The sequence below is a fragment of the Rhinoderma darwinii genome, chromosome 1 (genome assembly GCF_050947455.1).
Source record: "Rhinoderma darwinii isolate aRhiDar2 chromosome 1, aRhiDar2.hap1, whole genome shotgun sequence".
NCBI lineage: Eukaryota > Metazoa > Chordata > Amphibia > Anura > Rhinodermatidae > Rhinoderma > Rhinoderma darwinii.
This window is the reverse complement of record NC_134687.1, coordinates 165,256,534-165,276,737: the sequence shown is the minus strand read 5'-3', so window position 1 is coordinate 165,276,737 and position 20,204 is coordinate 165,256,534. Positions and strand designations below refer to the sequence as shown.

The window sequence follows — 20,204 nt, the reverse complement described above, 5'->3', positions numbered from 1 at the left end:
GTGCGAGAGCACAACGGGCTACACCTGTGGCTTTTTCATTTATGAGGGCAGGGACCGCCACCTTAATCCCCCAGGATTCCCAGAGGATATTGGCATTAGTGGGAAAATTGTCTGGGAACTCATGGTGCCATTCCTACAAAAAGGGTACCATGTGTACACCGACAATTACTACACCAGTGTCCCCCTGTATAAGTCCCTCCATGCTGCGAAAAAATAGTCGGCTTCCCTCAACAGCTGGTGTCCAGGCGACTAGTAAGGGGTGCGTCACTCTCATTCACCAGTGACCAGTTGCTCGCAATAAAATGGAGTGACAAAAAGGACGTGTACATGCTCTCCACCGTGCACGAGGACACCACAGTGGCAGTGAGAGAGAGGGGCGCTACCTCTGATAAGAGGAAACCGGTCTGCGTGGTGGACTATAACAAGTTCATGGGGGGAGTCGATCTATCTGACCAGGTCCTACAACCGTACCTGGTCAAGCGCAAAACTAGGGCCTGGTATAAAAAGGTAGCGATCTACCTTATCCAGATGGCCACTTACAACAGCTATGTGCTGTACAAGACCCAGGGAACGCTCCGTTTACTCCAGTATCAGGAGAAAATTATAGAGCACCTCCTGTTTGACTCCCCCGCACCTGGAGACTCCTTTGAGTCAGAGAATGTCAAAAGGCTCACTGAGCGCCACTTCCTTCACCCCGTCCCTGCCACTGAGAGTAAGGAATACCCCCAAAGGAGATGCCGGGTGTGCAGTAAACACGGAAGGAGGAGGGATACCCGGTTTTACTGCCCCATATGCCCTTCAAATCCAGGCCTGTGCAACTACCCCTGTTTTGAGACCTACCACACCGTTTCTAATTATTAATTTTATCTATAATTTAGGGAACACCAAAAAGGGTGGGGTGGGGGGGGATTCTTTTTAGGGAGTCAATTTCATTTATGCATATTTTATTTTTCGTTTCTGGGCTTTCCAAGGGAGGGAGGGATTCTCATGGGGAGGTAGTAAAGTATTTATTTCAGACTGTAAAACTAATTTTCCCCTTTTTTTTTTTTTTTTTTTTTATACATTTCTTGAACAATTAAATCCAGGACTTGATCACTCACAAATGAATACAGTTTATTGTGCAGGAGCCCACATCTGTCTATTCAGAACATGGACCCCGCAAGTGTTCTTGAAATAAAAAATAAATGTGGGCATTGCATTTATTAGTAGATAAATCCAACACCTGCGTCCTGTGCCGCCCCTGAATTAGTGGAAGTCGTGCATTTTAGCAATGGTTACAAGAATAAATTGGGGATGTATTTCCTTTTTCTGATGACTACGTCCTGCCACATACGGCTGTTACATTCCTAATTCTGTACCGTGATACGGGCATGATATTTTTTTTTTGGAGGATCTCTAATAATTGAGCTGTTCCTTATCAATACACCATGGGCTTTGTTACGGTTCTTATGGAAATACTGACATCATTTTGGGGATTAGTGATCCTTTACTGTTCCTATAGATGGTTTTGGACATTGCCCCTCTATATATTCTGTAGGTGATTGGTTGTTTTGTGCACATAGCGGTTCCTACCTTGCCGGGCAGGGGTCTGTTATGGTGTACCGCGTCACTTCGTCCCTCATAAGGATTGATGGAGCTAAAGAGACGTTGTACAACCAGTCACTGAAAAAAAAGTCCTTGTCATGACAGCCCTGCAGGTGTTCTTCTATCTAGTGAACAGACTCGAGTTTGCAACATAGTTGGATACATTTTCCTCCATTTGTTTGAAGATATTGCCCGTCACTCCAGTACAGTTTATTTTTTCCTCTGACTGATTTTATATTAGGACAGAATTCTGTCCACAATGACATCATAATGGCACCAACTGCTTCTTCAGCAAGACATAGTCATAAGTACAGGCAAATACGTCTATAGCGACATGTATCCATTATGAATACACGGCTTCACTTCTATTCTGTGCCGCACAAATTTATTAATGTGGCGTATTTCTAACAAAATAACCTTCTACCACGTCTCCTCTATTTCATGTGGAAACGTAATAAGAGTTTGAAGAAAACATTATATACCCATAGTGTCTGAAATGATACCCATTATTTCCTCCTTTAAAAAATTTTTGATCCGCATGCTCACTACACCACTAGATGAATACCTTTAGGGGTTTAGTTTATAAAATGGGGTAATTTCTGCGTGTTTTTTTTTTTTTGTTCAGGCAGCTCAATGCCTCTAAATGCATGATATGGGGCCGAGAATTTATTCAATTGTGCCCTGAAAGCCAAAGGGTGCTCCCTCTCTTTTTGGCCCAGCCACACGTCTAATGAGCAGATTGGGGCAACAATGAAAGTATTTTTGAAAACAGGAGAAACCGGCTGATTGATTTTGGGGTGTGTTTCTTCATTTTCATGTTCGCTTTACAAAGAAATCGGTCTTCAAACTGATACTTTTATGAAAAAAGTGAAGTTTAATTTTTTTTCACCTGCTATGCATTAAATTTAGCAAAAAACTGTGGGGTCAAAATACTTACTATACCCCTAGATAAATACCTTAAGGGGTCTAGTTTTCTAAATGGGGTCGTTTTATGGGGAGTTTCTATCGTTCTGGTAGTTCAAAACCTCTCCAAATGTACAGTGGGGCCTAAAACATTTTCAATCAAAATATGAGTCCTGAAAGCCTCCGTGTGCTCCCTTCCTTTCAAGCCCTGCTGTGTGTCCAGGCAATGCATTAGGGTCACAATGTGGGCATTTTTGAAAACAGGAGAAACAGGGTGATAGATTTTGGGGTGTGTTTCTTCATTCTCATGGTCGCTTTACAAAGAAATCGGTCTTCAAAGTGATACTTTTATGAAAAAAGTGAGATTATATTTTTTTACGCCTGCTTTGCATGAATTCTTACAAAAAAACTGTGGGGTCAAAATACTTACAACACCCCTTAATAAATACCTCTGAAAACCTGGCTTGGTGCAGGAAAACCAAATGTACTTCAAAATGTATAAAATTATTACTAAACTTGTAAGTCTTCTAAATTGCTCCCCAAAAATTTTTTTTTTTCAAAAGTGCTGCCAAAATAGAGTAAAGAGATGGAAATATATATTTAATAAAAAAAATGGTACAGTATGTATGTACATATGTGACATATTGCCGTTAAAAATAGGGAAAAATTATAATTTTTACAAAATTTCTTCATTTTTTCTATTTTTTTATTAATTTCCGTAAATCGTATCAGTCTACTTTTACCACTAAAATAAAGTACAACATGTGACGAAAAAACAATGTCAGAATTACTTGGATATTCAAAACTTTCACAGAGTTATTCTCTGATAAAGTCACACATACCAGATTTAACAAATCTGGCTTGGTCATTAAAGAGGCTCTGTCACCAGATTTTGCAACCCCTATCTGCTATTGCAGCAGATCGGCGCTGCAATGTAGATTACAGTAACGTTTTTATTTTTAAAAAACGAGCATTTTTGGCCAAGTTATGACCATTTTCGTATTTATGCAAATGAGGCTTGCAAAAGTACAACTGGGCATGTTGAAAAGTAAGTACAAGTGGGCGTGTATTATGTGCGTACATCGGGGCGTGTTTACTTCTTTTACTAGCTGGGCGAAGTATCATCCACTTCTCTTCAGAACGCCCAGCTTCTGGCAGTGCAGATCTGTGACGTCACTCACAGGTCCTGCATCGTGTCGGCACCAGAGGCTACAGTTGATTCTGCAGCAGCATCAGCGTTTGCAGGTAAGTAGCTACATCGACTTACCTGCAAACGCCGATGCTGCTGCAGAATCATCTGTAGCCTCTGGTGCCGATGTGTCCTCGCTCGTCTGACACGATGCAGGACCTGTGAGTGACGTCACAGCGTGATCTCTGGAGAACACGCTGTGTCTGCACTGCCAGAAGCTGGGCGTTGTGAAGAGAAGTGGATGATACTTCTATACACAACGCCCAGCTAGTAAAAGTAGTAAACACGCCCCGATGTACGCACATAATACACGCCCAGTTGGACTTTTACTTTTCAACACGCCCAGTTGTACTTTTGCAAGCCTCATTTGCATAAATACGAAAATGGTCATAACTTGGCCAAAAATGCTCGTTTTTTAAAAATAAAAACGTTACTGTAATCTACATTGCAGCGCCGATCTGCTGCAATAGCAGATAGGGGTTGCAAAATCTGGTGACAGAGCCTCTTTAAGGCCCAAACAGGCCCGGTCATTAAGGGGTTAAATAAAATAAATGTGATTTATTGTGTATTCTCTAGTTTCGAGAAAATAAGCACCAATAATTTTGGAAACATATTTATTTTTTTTACAAAAAATGACAACCATATTTAGAATCTGCGTTATATGGATTCCAATATGGTGATAATAAATTCCAATGGAGACATGCATACCGTTGTCTTCATACGGCAGCATATGTCATCGCATGCTCCAGTGGATATCCCCCCTCCCCCCCACCCCAATGTTTCAGTGCTTCAAATATAGTGTGATATATTGCACACAATACTGAACCACATGAACTGCAGTATGGTTCTGAATTTCACTATGTGATGCACACTGTCATGTGCATGAGACCCATTCTTTTAAGACCACCACTTTGTTGACATTTTATGTTGAGCATGTAGTATGGGTAGGTAACCTGATCTGCTAAACTGCATCTGCCATGAACCCCCACATGAGTTTCCTGTGAGGGCAAGAAGAGATTCCTAAAGCTATAGCCATCATTTTCATAACATCCAGGCGCAGAGGCAATAGCAATGTAAACCAATATATAGAATGATACTTTTTACATTTAGGAGATCATGTGGAAACTTTTATTACAAGATGTCCGGGATTAGTAATTGCATTATTTAATAAAAGTGCAATTCAACAGAAATAAGACTGTAATAATGTGTGATAGGTAAGGTATGGCTATAATGTATTATAGTGACGTGTGTTGCAGTTTCTTTTTACTATGGCAGCAGTTTTTCACCCTTGCTTCATCAGCCAGAACAAAAAAGGGGCAATGTGCGTGGTTTCTGTTTCGTGATTTCCACGTGGAAATGACAGGAGAAGCAGAGTTCTTAGATAAGGCCATGTTCTCATCACGTTTTTGAGGTCTGTTTAGGTACGTCAGGAGACCTCTTGAAGTACACGGTAAACGTGTCCATAAGGCTCTATTAGCCACACGTAGTCCAAAAGTGTGTCCCTTTTGGTTTCTGTCGGGCTGGTATATGTTTTTTTGAAGTATGAAATGGCATAGTAGACTATGCTTTTCCATCTTGCCAGATCCCGCATCAAAATTATACTGCACAGTAAAAGTATTTTTAACATGGGAGCTGTATGGCATTCGCCACAGGTATCCGTTTAACGTATACATCATGGGCATTCCAGTAGCCCTTCTCAATGTAATTAGATGCCTAACCTTGGCATCCCAAATATGGCAAGAGAGTAAGACAGCGCTTCTTTTTAATCACTCTTTGCCAAGCGTGAAATACACAAGACCATTAAAAAGAAGCGCTGTCTTACTCTCTTGCTGTATTTTGGATGTCAAGAACTGTAGATCTAATCTTTTGAGATGCGCACTATTGAATTGCAGCTGTTGTCCTGGTGCTTCTGATTTTCTTGCTAACATTGGCATCTGTTGCCCATAGATTATAATGGTATAAATTTAAGGGTTACTTCATAAACTCTTATAATCCCAGTTCAAGATGTATCAATTTAATGGATAGGATTCAAATCTATTGTTAGGCATTTTTCCCGACGTATACGTTAAATATAGGCAAAAAAACATGATCTGAGCAGGTCCTGAGCAGAATACCCACCTAGATTTATCGCAGTTTGAATCTCATACTATGAAAATCGCATAATTATTGCACTTATTATTAAATCATTTTTATACATGAAATTATACAGGAATTACTACTTTGTGCTTGTACTATTATTGCAAGTCTTGCAAATATTATGGATACAAAATGTTGGCTTGCTATAACATCGCTGTTTCTTTGTTACAAATAATTAGGGTCAAGTAGTATTATTTATATATATATATATATATATATATATATATATTATTGATGAGAATATATAAATTATTTAACAACTATTTTTTTCTAGGTTTCCCCCAACACTGCCCAGGTGGATACATTCTTTAAATCCAATGTCTATTCTCCGTCTGGATCAGGACACAGTCCAGCTCTTCATGACGGTGATTTGTAGAAGAATAATTAGAGCCATGAAACATATGTTGTGGTGACCACGTTATTGTGGATGGGATGTTATCATTTTCTTATGTTTGCCTGGCTTAACAAGTTAAATGACAAATAAATATTTGTTAGCACCTCTCGCATTTAAGATCTTTTTATGAAAGCTAAATACAAGCAAATATTGTGAAAGGCAGATCTTGGAAGTCAGATCGTTTTTTTTGTTTTTTTCTTTCAATAATTGATTATAATTGCCTTCCCAAATAGCGCTGGGTGATCTAATTAATTCGATTAATTCACCCTCAAGGTCTCTGACGATTCTGTTTTTTAACAAAATCGTTGAATCGATTCTTTAGTGGCGCTATACTGCAGGCAGAAGCTCCACCTTGTCACCTGCCTGGTCAGCCCCATCCGACAAGCCGCGCCCCGTTCTGTCCCTGCTTCCCCACGGAACTGCTGTTCTGTACTGAACAGAATGATACACTACGGAACAGCAGTTCCATGGAGATGCAAGGACTCCTCGTATATAGCCACACCGCCCTATAGATACTACCCCCCCTTGTAGATAGCGCCACCACCCCGCTGTAGATACCACACTCCCTTATGGATTGCACCACCACCCCCCTTGTAGATCGCACTACAAGTTGGGGGTTTGATCTACATGTGGGGGTGTGATCTACAAGGGGAGGTGGGGGTGGTGCTGCGATCTACATGGGGGAGTGGTGCTGCGATCTACATGGAGGAGTAGGGGTGCGATTTACATGGAGGTGGGAGTGCGATCTACAATAGGGGGTGGGGGTGCCATCTGCACCCCCCTTGCAGATTGCACACCCCTTGTAGATTACAGCCCCATCCCTCCTTGTAGATCGCACCTCCACTCCCCCATGTAGATCGCAGCACCACCCCTCCTCCCCTTGCAGATTGCACACCCCAGAAATCACCACAAAACCTTTGGGTGGTTTATTTTTTCTTAAGCGGGTATCTATACCACAAAAAAAATTGCAGAACTTGAAAAAGGGTCTGTATTTTAAAGTGGTTGTCCGGGATTACTAAAACGGGTCTGCTTTTTTCCATCATTCAAGTGAGCAAGAGTAGCGCTATTTCTGGGGAAAGAAATACCTTTTTTTTCTGATTCTGGATAATCTGAAAGTTTGGTTCAGTAGAATGACACCGGATCCGGGGGTTGCAGCCATATTACAGTCCCTAAAATGCAGCTGTATTATGGCCATCTAAAGTAGTATATGCTTAGGTTTCATGTGACCGTTTGCTATGAACTAGTTCAAGTACCCACAAGGTTTTACTTCTGATCTGTAGCTGAAGAACATTAACAAATTGATCTCATTTTTTTTCAGTAAATATTTAAACATAATGCATAAAATTGGAGAACATTACTAGCAAAACATTTAATTTTCTGATTTATAAAAGGTATCATATTAATGAATAATAAAAATTATAATTAAGATTAATTATTGTCTTATCTATAGTCACATCTATGCAAAACCGCCTACCTCGGTGGATTGTGGGGATCCCAGGATCAGACTGTGATTGGGAGTTGTCACAATGGTCATCAAGTGAATCTAATAAGGTAGGTATGAATTGCCCAGTGCAATACTTCCTGATTGTTTGTAAATTACTGTTAATGCCATAAATCCTGAGATGTCCACAGAGATGAAGAAAGTTCACGGCATTCACCCCTGGAGACTAGAAGCAGCTCTTTATTTGCAAGTGGAAGGCACACGCTCAGCAGCGCTAAAATAAATACTCAGCGGCTCAAAACGACCTAATGAATCTAAAAGTCAGTCCAATAGTCCTGATAGTATCCTTCTCCTAAACGTCTTGGGGAAAGGTAAAGATGCGGTATTACTGGTGTAGCAGATGTCTGTAAACGCTGGGCTCAGTAGTTCTACAGATGTCTCCGGCTCAATCTGATATAAAAAAAACGTGGCACGCCAAGTCGGCGGACATGGGCTGACTTGGCGTGCCACGTTTTTCTATGCAGATTTTAAAAGATTGTTTGTAAGTACAATAAACCTTGTGTTTTTTGCAAATTACTGGCTGTGCTGCTCTGTGTTGTCTCCTTAGTACGCTTATGGTTACATCAGATTGAGTCGGAGACGTCTGTAGAACTATTGAGCCCAGCATTCACTGACATCTGCTACATCAGTAATGCTGCATCTTTACCTTTCCTAAAGACGTTTAGGAGAAGGATACTATCAGGACTATTGGACTGACTGTGGATTCATTAGGTCGTTTTGAGCTGCTGAGTTTTTTTTGTTTTTTTTTTATCTTATGTACGTTTAAAAGAGTTTTTTAGGACAACTCTGAGCTTAGCTTGCTCCGACCTTTTGTTAAAGTGTTCGTAACACAACAATATATATAATTGTTTAGTTACATTTATATCTGTATTTCTATTTTTACACTTCGCAGCACGCCTACTGTAATTTAGCATCCATCTGAGGGATGCAAAATTGCTATAGGCCGACTTTGTATCCCATTTGAATATCTGCATAAAGTCTTGAAAGACCTGCTGCTAATCTCCAGGGGTGAATCCCGTGAACTTTCTTTATATATGTGGATATTGAAGTGACACTTGGTTTACACTGGTCACCACCCAAATATGCAGCTGAAGTACCATAGAACCAGGCAGTTGAAGTACTCCAGGGGAATTCCCACATACATTGTGTAGTCCCAACAGATTGTTTTCCTTACTGGATGTTTTTATTGTATAGTGTATCTGTGAGTTGCTCTATAGTTTCTAGCACCACAAGAATTATGTCACGAGGCGCCTGTTGAATTTTCTTTCTTTAAAAAAAAAAAAAAAAAGAGAATATCAAGGTAGGCAACAGTATTTATCTAGCTAATATAATAAAACAGGACTGGACAAATCCCTGAAGCCATCTAGCCAATACACCTACAAATTGTTTCTGGCTCCTAACCTATATGGCTCATGTAGTACTGTAACTTTAACACTAAGATTTGTTGCATACTCTATGGTGTTCTTATAAAATATCATAGTACAGAATAGAGAACATCCATGTTTGCGATATTTTTGTTTTGTACCAAACTCAAATAGGTAACAAATCTGATTAGAGAAATATATATTATCTCATCGGTGTTATTAAAAACGTTCCAAATGCGTGTATTTTACGTTTGCTTACTAATCTATTTTGGTCAATGTTCAGGTGAAGACGCTAATACAGGAGAATCGATCTGAAAATGTACGTCCTTTTTTTCTGAGACCAAGACAAAGCAATGTGGCTGATGACTCCACAGTACAGTCACATACCTCTACAGCTTCACTGGAACAAAACTGTAAGAGCTTTATTAAATTCCTTTCAGCAGAAAAATATATCTTGTTTTTGTTGTTACAGTGCATCTAAAATGAAAAATGAAGCAACTTTGCAAATAGTGATAACTAAGAATCTTCTATTATCTTGTGTCTACAGCTTCTATGCAAACATATGTTTCCATGGTAACAGACTACAAACAAACCATGTGTAGTCTGATCGTGCAGTCATATTGCCATCTATCTTTTCCCGACTTGTTGCTAATCTACCAAATGTATGTTAGTAAGAAATAGGGGACGGAGGGAAATATTGCAGGTTCAGACAGAGTTTGTTAGTAGTCTTTTACCATAGAAGTATATTGGCCTGCATAGGAGATGTATGCTCAAGATGATACGAGATTCTTAACTAAGAGTATTTACAAAGTTGCTTAACTTTTTCATTGTAGATTTTTTGGCGAAGCTGGTGTAGATTTCCACTATAATTTACGCCAGTTGTCGGTCGTAAATTGTAATAAATTTGTCAGGCCGTTGTGGCCCCGCCCACTTTCCACAAAAGTGTTGAGGGCGGCGTAAAAAGGACAAAAGTCGCAATTTGCAACATAAATTGCGTCTTTTGTGCCCTTTCGTGGCTTTTCTATGCCAGTAACTGGTGTAAAAAGGTTGATCAATTCCCCCTTTGTGTTTGGAGAAGATGGTGGTCTCACAATGACCATATTTTTCGGACTATAAGACGCACCCGACTATAATACGCACCCAGGTTTTAGACTACAGAAAATAGGAAAAAATGTCATATTTTACTACTCTTATAAAGCAAAAAATATGTGTTAAAAAAATAATTTGTTCTGTTTCACCACATTCTGAGAGCCATTTTTTGGTACATACGATTTTTTTTTATCACTTTTTTTTATTTCATTCCTTTTTTTTTTTTTTTTTTACATTGTGCTTGGGGAAAAATGGGAAAAGTTTTTTGTTTTTTTTTAACTTTTAATATTTTTTTACACTCCTGAAAATGTATGTAACTTTTTTTTACACATTTTATTAGTTCTCCTAGGGGACTTGAACCAGTGATCATTTGATCGCTGGTACAATACACTGCAATACATGAATGAGTTACGGAAACAGCGTAACTCGCTGAGCTACGCTGTTTCCGTAAATCCCATAGTAGTGAATGGCAGTTACAGAAGCAGCGTAGCATTCTACGCTGTTTCCGGAACTACTATTCAGTTCTATGGGAGTTACGGAAACAGCGTAGCTTAGTGAGTAACGCTGTTTCCATAACTCGACTATGTACGCTGCTTTCGGAGCTACCGAGTTACGGAAACAGCGTAGCTTGCGCTGCTACGCTGTTAACGTAACTCCTATTCACTTCTATGTGAGTTACGGAAACAACGTAGCTCAGCGAGCACTTGGCTGCTTCCGTAACTCCCGACCACCTAACCAGGAAGTGGCCGGGAGACAGCGGAGCAAGTAAGCTAGAACGGGGTTTAGGGGGCCCCGTTCTAGAGATGGGTGCGGGTCCCAAAGGCGGGACCCGCATCTATCTGACATTTATGACATATGTTCTGTGGATAGGTCATAAATGTCCTTCATAGGGAAGACCCCTAAAAAATGCAGCGGTTGCTATTGACCGCGGCATTTAACTAATTAAATGGCCAGGAACTGCGCCGTTGCTGTTCCTGGCTGTTAGAGCAGCGTGTCAGCTGTAAAATACAGCTGACACATGCAGTGTATGGAGCGGGCTCAGCGCTTGAGCCCGCTCCAAACATCATCCCCTCCCCGCGCCATGATGTGCCGGCACATCATGGGTCAGGAAGGGGTTAAGTAAGAAATGGTCAGGGGGCCCGGCGCTGCTGGGTCCCTTGACTACCGACTGTAAGACGCAGGGACTTTTTAGCAAGATTTATTCTTGCTAAAAACTGCGTCTTATAGTCCGACAAATACGGTAATTCCTAAAGTGAACCAATTTTGATGGCAGGACTCGATTAGATAATGGCTGTATAAATATATATTGTGGAGGTTTTGACACTCCCAGTGGGTTATGTACACTATCATTGCAGTGTAGATTACCGGAGAGAATAGTGCAGCATGCTGCGCTATTGTCTCCGGCAAAATCACGGACACCCCGGCGGAAAGCCGACGGAATCCATTAAAGTCAATGGGTTCTGTCGGCCGCCGGCGGTGTCCTCTGTGCAACAGAGGGAGCAAAGTAGTTTAAGCAGATGAGTGTAACATTCTTAAAGAGACGCTTTCACTGTCTCTAATAGACGTAATATGTGTAATAAAGCATGTGTAGAATTAAAGACAATTTCTTTATTGAAAATATATTTTTTTTGTATTTTTCGTTAGTGAAAAAAAACGTATCAAAAAACACTTCCTTAAAATAGTTTATATAGATAAGTGTATCACCCAATATGCTAGAGTCTATAAGGGTATGTGCACACGACCTCTTTTCAGACGTAATGGAGGCGTTTTACGCCTCGAATTACGCCTGAAAAGACGGCTCCAATACAAACATCTGCCCATTGCTTGCAATGGGTCTTACAATGTTCTGTGTAGACGAGCTGTCATTTTACACGTCGCTGTCAAAAGACGGCGCGTAAAATTACGGCCGCGTCACAGAAGTGCAGGACACTTCTTGGGACGTAATTGGAGCCGTTTTTCATTGACTCCAATGAAAACCAGCTCCAATTACGTCCGTAAAAGACGCAGCGAAAAACGCGTGCACTTGAAAACACATCTGAAATTCTGGAGCTGTTTTCTCCTGAAAACAGCTCCGTAATTTCAGACGTATTTCGGGGTTGTCGTGTGCACATACCCTTAGAAGTTCCTGCTAGACCCCGCGTGGTTTCTTTGTAGGACTTTGGCAGAGACAAAACATGTGGAGGAAAAAGTCTGCGTCTTGCTACACCTGGTGCGATGTTTCGGGGGTCCTAACGCTTCAGAAACGCTTGAGAAATGGGGCGGACCCCCGAAACGTTGCACCAAGACGCCGACTGATCCTCCACGTGTTTTGTCTCTGTCGAAGTCCTACAAAGAAACTACCCGAGAAAAGTTCTAGCCGGAACTTCTAATGGGCTCTCGCATATTTGATGATACACTTTTATCTATATACACTATTGTAAGAGAGTTTTTTTTATACGTTTTTTTCACTAACGAAAAATACAAAAAAAATTGTCTTTAATTCTACACATGCTTTATTACACATCTTACCTCTGTGCAACAGAACCATTGCTTCCGTTATTCCTTTGTTCTGCTCCTCTGGCGGAGCAGAACAACAGAACACACTGACGCTAGTGTGAACGTAGTCTAACCGCTTTAAAGGATGCCCGCTCTTCTCACTTACACCTTTTCAAATATTTTACAATTATGATTCATGTTAAAACCTAATATATACGTTTTGTTTTTTTTTATACCCTTTAGATTTTTTGGGCTCTAATAAAATATCCAAAGTACAGTCTAGCTTTATGAAGGAGATGACCGGGGTCTCTATATCAGACGATGAGGTGGATGATGCTGCGTGCAGCAGAACTCTAAAGCCTAGTAGTTTCTTATTAAGGAATGGCAGAAGTGTTGTTTCTCCCAAAATGCCATCAAGCAAATGGGCAGAGTATCAGAGCATTTCTCCTGGAAGTTCACAAAATGTAAACAAAGAGGACAGGGATTTCTCTCCACAAAGTGTATTTAGAAGGCCGAATGGAACAGATGAAATACTAAATAATGATATGGAACCAACTTCTAGATCTCATCTTGGATCTTTAAAGGATAGACTTGGTTACCATAATTGTAAAGATACTGTATCAGAGGTGCAGATCCCCCATACAATCCTTCACCCATCTGATCGTATTCTGCCTCTTGTAAGGATAAAGAGTCTACATTCACGAGACAGAGAAGATGAGCAGGTTTGTATCCATAAAGTAGCAGCATGTGTCATTTTAGTGCTTATTATTGGAGGAGGAAACGATCTAAGGCCTCATGCACACGACCGTAGTTTTTTGTCCGTGTGCTATTCGCATTTTTGCGGATAGCACACGTACCCAATTTCTATGGCCCCATGCACGCGACTGTGATGTTCACGCGAATCCGGACCGCAAAAACTCAGAACAAGTCATTTTACGGTCCGGAATTTGCAGCTTCACAAACTGGCGACATAAATTTTTTTTTTGAGGATCTGTGACTACTGATAACACACAGATGCACAACAAAAGTTTTTTTGCGGACAAATGGACCACAACGGAGCCCTTGTTTTGCGGCCCGCAAAACTACTACGGTCATGTGCATTGGGAAATAACCGTTCAATGTTATATGATCTAATGAACATGCAGTACATGTAACCTATATGACATCATTACAGTATTGTTTATATAAAAAATATATATGTATATCTTCTAAGTTGGTGATCTCCGTAGGGAAAATAATGGATTATACCAGAGTATATCAAGCAGATCTGTACTACAATTATGTGGATATATAGAAAGGCTTAGACATTAGTTACCCAAAGTTTTAATGTAATAGCCGCTTTTCCTATATTACAATAATATGAGATTGCAATTGGTGGATTTTTAACCCGTTAGTGACCACCAATATGCCTTTTCACGGCGGTCACTAAGGGGCCTTAGGCCAGGCCGCAACCTTTTCACGTTGGCCCAGTCTAAGTCCTGCATGGGTGTCCCGTGCAGGCTGAAGCCGGAGCTCGGCTGTCTGATGAGCCGGGCTCCTGCTCCAACGCCTGCGATCGACGTTTACTTTAACCCGTTTAACCCGTTAAATGCTGCAGTCAATAGCGACCATGGCATTTAACTTATTTACAGAGGGGCGGAGCTCCCTCTGTCATCCATCGGCGGCCCACAAATGCAATTGTGGGCCTCCGATGGGGTGCCATAGCAGCCAGGGTCCTGATAAAAGCCCCAGGTCTGACCTGGGCATATGCCTATTAGATTGCCTGACAGATTTACACTGACAGGCAATAATGCTTTGGTATACTAAGTATACCAAAGCCTTATAGCAGCGATCTAAAGATCGCAGAGTAAAGTCCCTAGTGAGACTAAGGAAATAAGTAATTAATGTGAAATAAAAATTATTACTAAAAATTGCAGTAAAGAAATAAATCTATTTTTTTCCATAAAAAGTAGTTTTATTTAGTAAAAATGTAAAAAAATTAAATAAAAGTACACATATATGGTATCGCCATGACCATAATGACCCAAACAATAAAGTTTATGATGTAATTTAAACCGCAAGGTGAACGGAAATAGCTATTTTTTTCCATTGCCCCTCCAAAAAAGTTATAATAAAAGTTAATCAATAAGTCCCGTGTACCCCAAAACAGTACCAATCAAAACTAAATCTCGTCCCGCAATAAACAAGGCCAAAAAATCACTACAATGACGGAAAAATAAAAAAATTACGGCTCTTGGAAAGCGATGATGCAAAAACAAATTTTACTTCAAAAGTGTTTTTATTGTGCAAAAGTCGTAAAACAAAAAAGCTCTACATATGTGGTATAGTCTTAATCGTACCGACCCATAGAATAAAGGTTATTACACCGCACAGTGAACGGCGTGAATTTAAAACGCATAGAACAATGGTGGAATTTCAGGGGATTTTTCTATTCCCCAAAATAAAGTTAATCAAAAAATGATATATACTCCAATATGGGGCCTTTATAAAGTACAACTAATCCCGCAAAAAACAAGTCCTCATACAGCTATGTCGACGGAAAAATAAAAAAGCTATAGCTCTTTGAATGCGACAATAGGAAAACGGAAAAAATAGCTTGGTCATTAGGGACTAAAATAGGCTGGTCACTAAGGGGTTAAGTAATATATTGTTTATGTAATTTCATGTTCATATTATTACCCTAGATTTTGTTGTCCTGTGAACTTGGATTTCCATGTAGAGAGACTGTGCTATCTTCATCAGTTCCTAAAAGAAAAGTAAATATTCCGGCTTTCTTCACGTCCGCAGCACATTATAAGCAAGTCTTCAGTGCATGCCTTGCAGGTGGGAGAAGGTTTTCTCACTGATATATTTTTCTTGTCCTACACAGAACATAAATTCTGTTTAGAAACTGTTCACATAGGCATTCACAGGTATTTTGGTTCTAGCAATTAAAGCTTATAAATTGTATGCGAAAAAGTTATACAATTTTCCATTACTTTCTATATCAATTCCTGATGCTTTTCAAGATCTCTACTTGCTGTGATTCAGTGGGAACCTTTATTGTTTATTTCCAGAGATATAAGCCCTTATTCACACGACCGGGCTGCAGTAGGAACAATAGACCCCTAATGGGGCTATTCACAACCCGGCCGTCAAAAAATGGGACATGCCCTATTTTCGGCCGTTCTCCCGGCCGCCCGGCTCCCATAGAAGTCTATGGGGCCGGGTAATACACGGCCATCACTTGAATGTGCTCCAAGTGATGGCCGTGTCTTCCGTCGCTCGCTCTCTCCTTCACCTCCTCACAGTGCGAAGTGCATGTGAGGAGGAGGGTATGTCTTTTGCTCACTGTAGGAGCTTCGGCAACGCTGTGGCCGGGGTTTGGGGATTCCGCTCCAGCAGAAGTCCCTGACTTCATGGTGTCCATATATCGACACAGTGACGTCAGGCACTTCTGAAGCGGAATCCCCTGCGATGTGGCCGGTGTCTCCGCTCCAGAAGTACCTGACTTCACTGTCTTCATATATGAACATTGAAGTCAGGGATTTCTCCTGGAACGGTGGGGGGGGGGGGGGGGGGGTGCTGTGTGCCACTACCGACAGGGGGCTGTGTGCCACTACCGACAGGGGGCTGTGTGCCACTACCGACAGGGGGCTGTGTGCCACTACCGACAGGGGGCTGTGTGCCACTACCGACAGGGGGCTGTGTGCCACTACCGACAGGGGGCTGTGTGCCACTACCGACAGGGGGCTGTGTGCCACTACCGACAGGGGGCTGTGTGCCACTACCGACAGGGGGCTGTGTGCCACTACCGACAGGGGGCTGTGTGCCACTACCGACAGGGGGCGGTGTGCCACTACCGACAGGGGGCGGTGTGTCACTACCTACAGGGGGCTGTGTGCCACTACCTACAGGGGGCTGTGCGCCACTACCTACAGGGGGGCTGTGGCAGTATCTACAGGGGGGCTGTGGCAGTATCTACAGAGGGCAGTGTGTGGCAAAAATGTACAAATGAAATTCATCCGATTTTAAAACGGACAGGGAAAAAAACGGATGCAAAATGGGTTAAAATCAGCCGTTAGAAACGGCAGCCCGGAACGGATCCAAAACGGCCGATTTTATCGGCCGACACTCGGACCCTCTTGTGTGAATGAGGCATAAGTCTGTCCTGGTCATGCGTTGATCACACAGATGCTCGTATCATTACAGTTGTCAGATCTGTGTCACCAACTGTGCATCTGTGTGATGAATACATGACCAGGACAGACTTTCATCCTCTTGAACTAGATTATAAATGTACCCATTGAATGACTGCAAGCAGCGATCTTGGAAACATATGAGGAATTCATACATAGAATACAATTTATTTGCTGAAACCACACTAACACTTTTAGTCTGACTGTTCTACATTTCTGTCCATCTGTATCCATTGAATTGGACTATATTGGCAGTGCATTTCATAAATAAGCCAAGGTATGTATTAAAATGTTCTTGTTATGATGAACTTTTATGGCATATCAATTATAAGTGGAATGAACTGAGATGTGACCACAAGGACCCCTCACCCATTCCCTGAATGAGTTGACTCTCGTCACTATTGTTGGCAGAGAGGTAACTACTTGAGGCATATATGTTTTCGCTTAGGTGCAGCCTTTGTAGTGGGTCCCAATGTATTTTTTTTCCCCTTTTGACATTTGTAGTACCTTATTATGACCAGTAGGTGCCACTGTTACATTTGAATCCATTGTTGCAGATAATAAGTATGAATAAATTCACAAAGCAGAAAATAAAAGTATTTAGCTTTTTTGTTATTTAACATGTCTATGGGAACAAAGTATGGTAAATATATATTTAGAAACATGTACAATATATATATATATATATATATATATATATATATATATATATATATATATATATAACCAGACACCTACTTTCAATTTTTTTTAAAGTAGCAGTTTCCTCTTAACTTTGATCCATTTCCTTTTTCTGTGCAGAACATTTGAATATAATAATGTATGAGCTGTCACAGCGTCTGCACAAGGCCTTCTCCAAAGTTGACATGTCTTTCTATACTTCGAGCGGCGACGAGACACATAGGAAAGATAGTGCTGCTCCATTTTGTCTACACCAGCAGCCAGCTAAGCTTGTAATGGTCAGAAAGGAAGGCCCCAACAAGGTAAAGAGTTCATGTCCTTGTAATGGTTATTGGATTAGATTATGAATTAGGATTATATTAAAGAGCCTTTCTACCTAAAATCAAACTATTTGCAATAAATATAAGTGATTAAAATGTCCTCTTTTGAGAAGTTGTTAAGTCTGTTTCTGCTTTTCAAAAGTGACAACTAAAAATGTCATTCCACAACCTATAGTGTTTAACAATTATACAGGAGCTGGAATAGCAGCTACATTGGTTGTCAACCAGCTTTCTCGAAGCAGACATAATAAAAAATAGCCATTTTGACAGTATTTGTACAGCAGAGGTTCAATTTAGGTTAAAATTTGCTTATATAATTAGGAATATCATTACCAGCAATTCCCTATTACCCTATTGGGAGTGATTTATATAATAGGCTAAAGCAGTAAGAAAATCAATATCTCTTTGGCTGCATACCTTTAGATCACAGATCAACAATAGTCATTGCAGAGACGTTGTGATCTGCATGTCGGTGTATATAGAATAGTGATCTAATGGGCTGTTACCATTAGGTCACTGTTATCAGTGATCTGTAAATGAGGACAGCAGGGAACACACAGACCATGTGTTCCCTGCTAACCTGAGCCCCAGTAAATGAAAAAGCATTAAATTGAAATAAAATAAAATGAGAAAACCATAAAGGAATGATATAAAGTTTAAAAAAAAAAGTGCACACCTATCCGAACCCAGGGGAAAACGGCATTCGACATCCTGTAGGAATTTTGCAAGGTGCTCCGGCATTAATACAGTCCTATCACGCAGGATGTATGTTTCCCCTTTGGGATTGCAGAGGTTTGCAACTGTAATTTCCCTGGGATCAGAGTTATGGGAACATAATGTAACATGAGGTATATGAGTAAATCTGAGCACTAAGACCCATATTTACCGATGTACACTACCCTTCAAAAGTTTGGGGTCGCCCAGACAATTTTGTGTTTTCCATGAAAACTCACACTTATATTTATCAAATGAGTTGCAAAATGACTAGAAAATATAGTCAAGACATTGACAAGGTTAGAAATAATGATTTTTATTTGAAATAATAATTTTCTCCTTCAAACTTTGCTTTTGTCAAAGAATGCTCCATTTGCAGCAATTACAGCATTGCAGACCTTTGGCATTCTAGCTGTTAATTTGCTGAGGTAATCGGGAGAAATTTCACCCCATGCTTCCAGAAGGCCCTCCCACAAGTTGGATTGGCTTGATGGGCACTTCTTGCGTACCATACGGTCAAGCTGCTCCCACAACAGCTCTATGGGGTTGAGATCTGGTGACTGCGCTGGCCACTCCATTACATATAGAATACCAGCTGCCTGCTTCTTCCCTAAATAGTTCTTGCATAATTTGGAGGTGTGCTTTGGGTCATTGTCCTGTTGTAGGATGAAATTGGCTCCAATCAAGCGCTGTCCACAGGGTATGGCATGGCGTTGCAAAATGGAGTGATAGCATTCCTTATTCAAAATCCCTTTTACCTTGTACAAATCTCCCACTTTACCAGCACCAAAGCAACCCCAGACCATCGCACTCTTCCAGCATGTTTTCAGTTGTTCTGCGTCTCACAAATGTTCTTCTGTGTGATCCAAACACCTCAAACTTTGATTCGTCTGTGCATAACACTTTTTTCCAATCTTCCTCTGTCCAATGTCTGTGTGCTTTTGCCCATATTAATCTTTTCCTTTTATTAGCCAGTCTCAGATATGTCTTTTTCTTTGCCACTCTGCCCTGAAGGCCAGCATCCCGGAGTCTCCTCTTCACTGTAGACGTTGACACTGGCGTTTTGCGGGTACTTATTTAATGAAGCTGCCAGTTGAGGACCTGTGAGGCGTCAATTTCTCAAACTAGAGACTCTAATGTACTTGTCTTGTTGCTCAGTTGTGCAGCGAGGCCTCCCACTTCTCTTTCTACTCTGGTTAGAGCCTGTGTGTGCTGTCCTCTGAAGGGAGTAGTACACAAGGTTGTAGGAAATCTTCAGTTTCTTGGCAATTTCTCGCATGGAATTGCCTTCATTTCTAAGAACAAGAATAGACTGTCGAGTTTCATATGAAAGCTCTCTTTTTCTAGCCATTTTGAGAGTTTAATCGAACCCACAAATGTAATGCTCCAGATTCTCAACTAGCTCAAAGGAAGGTCAGTTTTATAGCTCCTCTAAACAGCAAAACTGTTTACAGCGGTGCTAACATAATTGCACAAGGGTTTTCAAGTGTTCTCTAATCATCCATTAGCCTTCTAACACAGTTAGCAAACACAATGTACCATTAGAACAGTGGAGTGATGGTTGCTGGTAATGGGCCTCTATACACCTATGTAGATATTGCATTAAAAACCAGACGTTTGCAGCTAGAATAGTCATTTAGCACATTAACAATGTATAGAGTGTATTTCTGATTAAT

The 20,204-nt window shown here is 40.8% G+C and overlaps 1 protein-coding gene across 4 annotated transcripts in view; it reads left to right on the top strand.

The window, feature by feature from the left end:
• The window catches only part of ZGRF1 (zinc finger GRF-type containing 1), a 140,608-nt gene that overhangs the window by 40,078 nt on the left and 80,326 nt on the right, over positions 1–20,204 (top strand). For all 4 annotated transcript variants that reach the window (XM_075860527.1, XM_075860529.1, XM_075860526.1 and 1 more), the window contains 6 exons: positions 6,087–6,177; positions 7,657–7,757; positions 9,355–9,484; positions 12,879–13,357; positions 15,320–15,458; positions 17,615–17,796. In XM_075860527.1, coding sequence (XP_075716642.1) covers positions 6,087–6,177; positions 7,657–7,757; positions 9,355–9,484; positions 12,879–13,357; positions 15,320–15,458; positions 17,615–17,796 — 1,122 coding nt within the window. The remainder of the gene's footprint in view (positions 1–6,086; positions 6,178–7,656; positions 7,758–9,354; positions 9,485–12,878; positions 13,358–15,319; positions 15,459–17,614; positions 17,797–20,204) is intronic.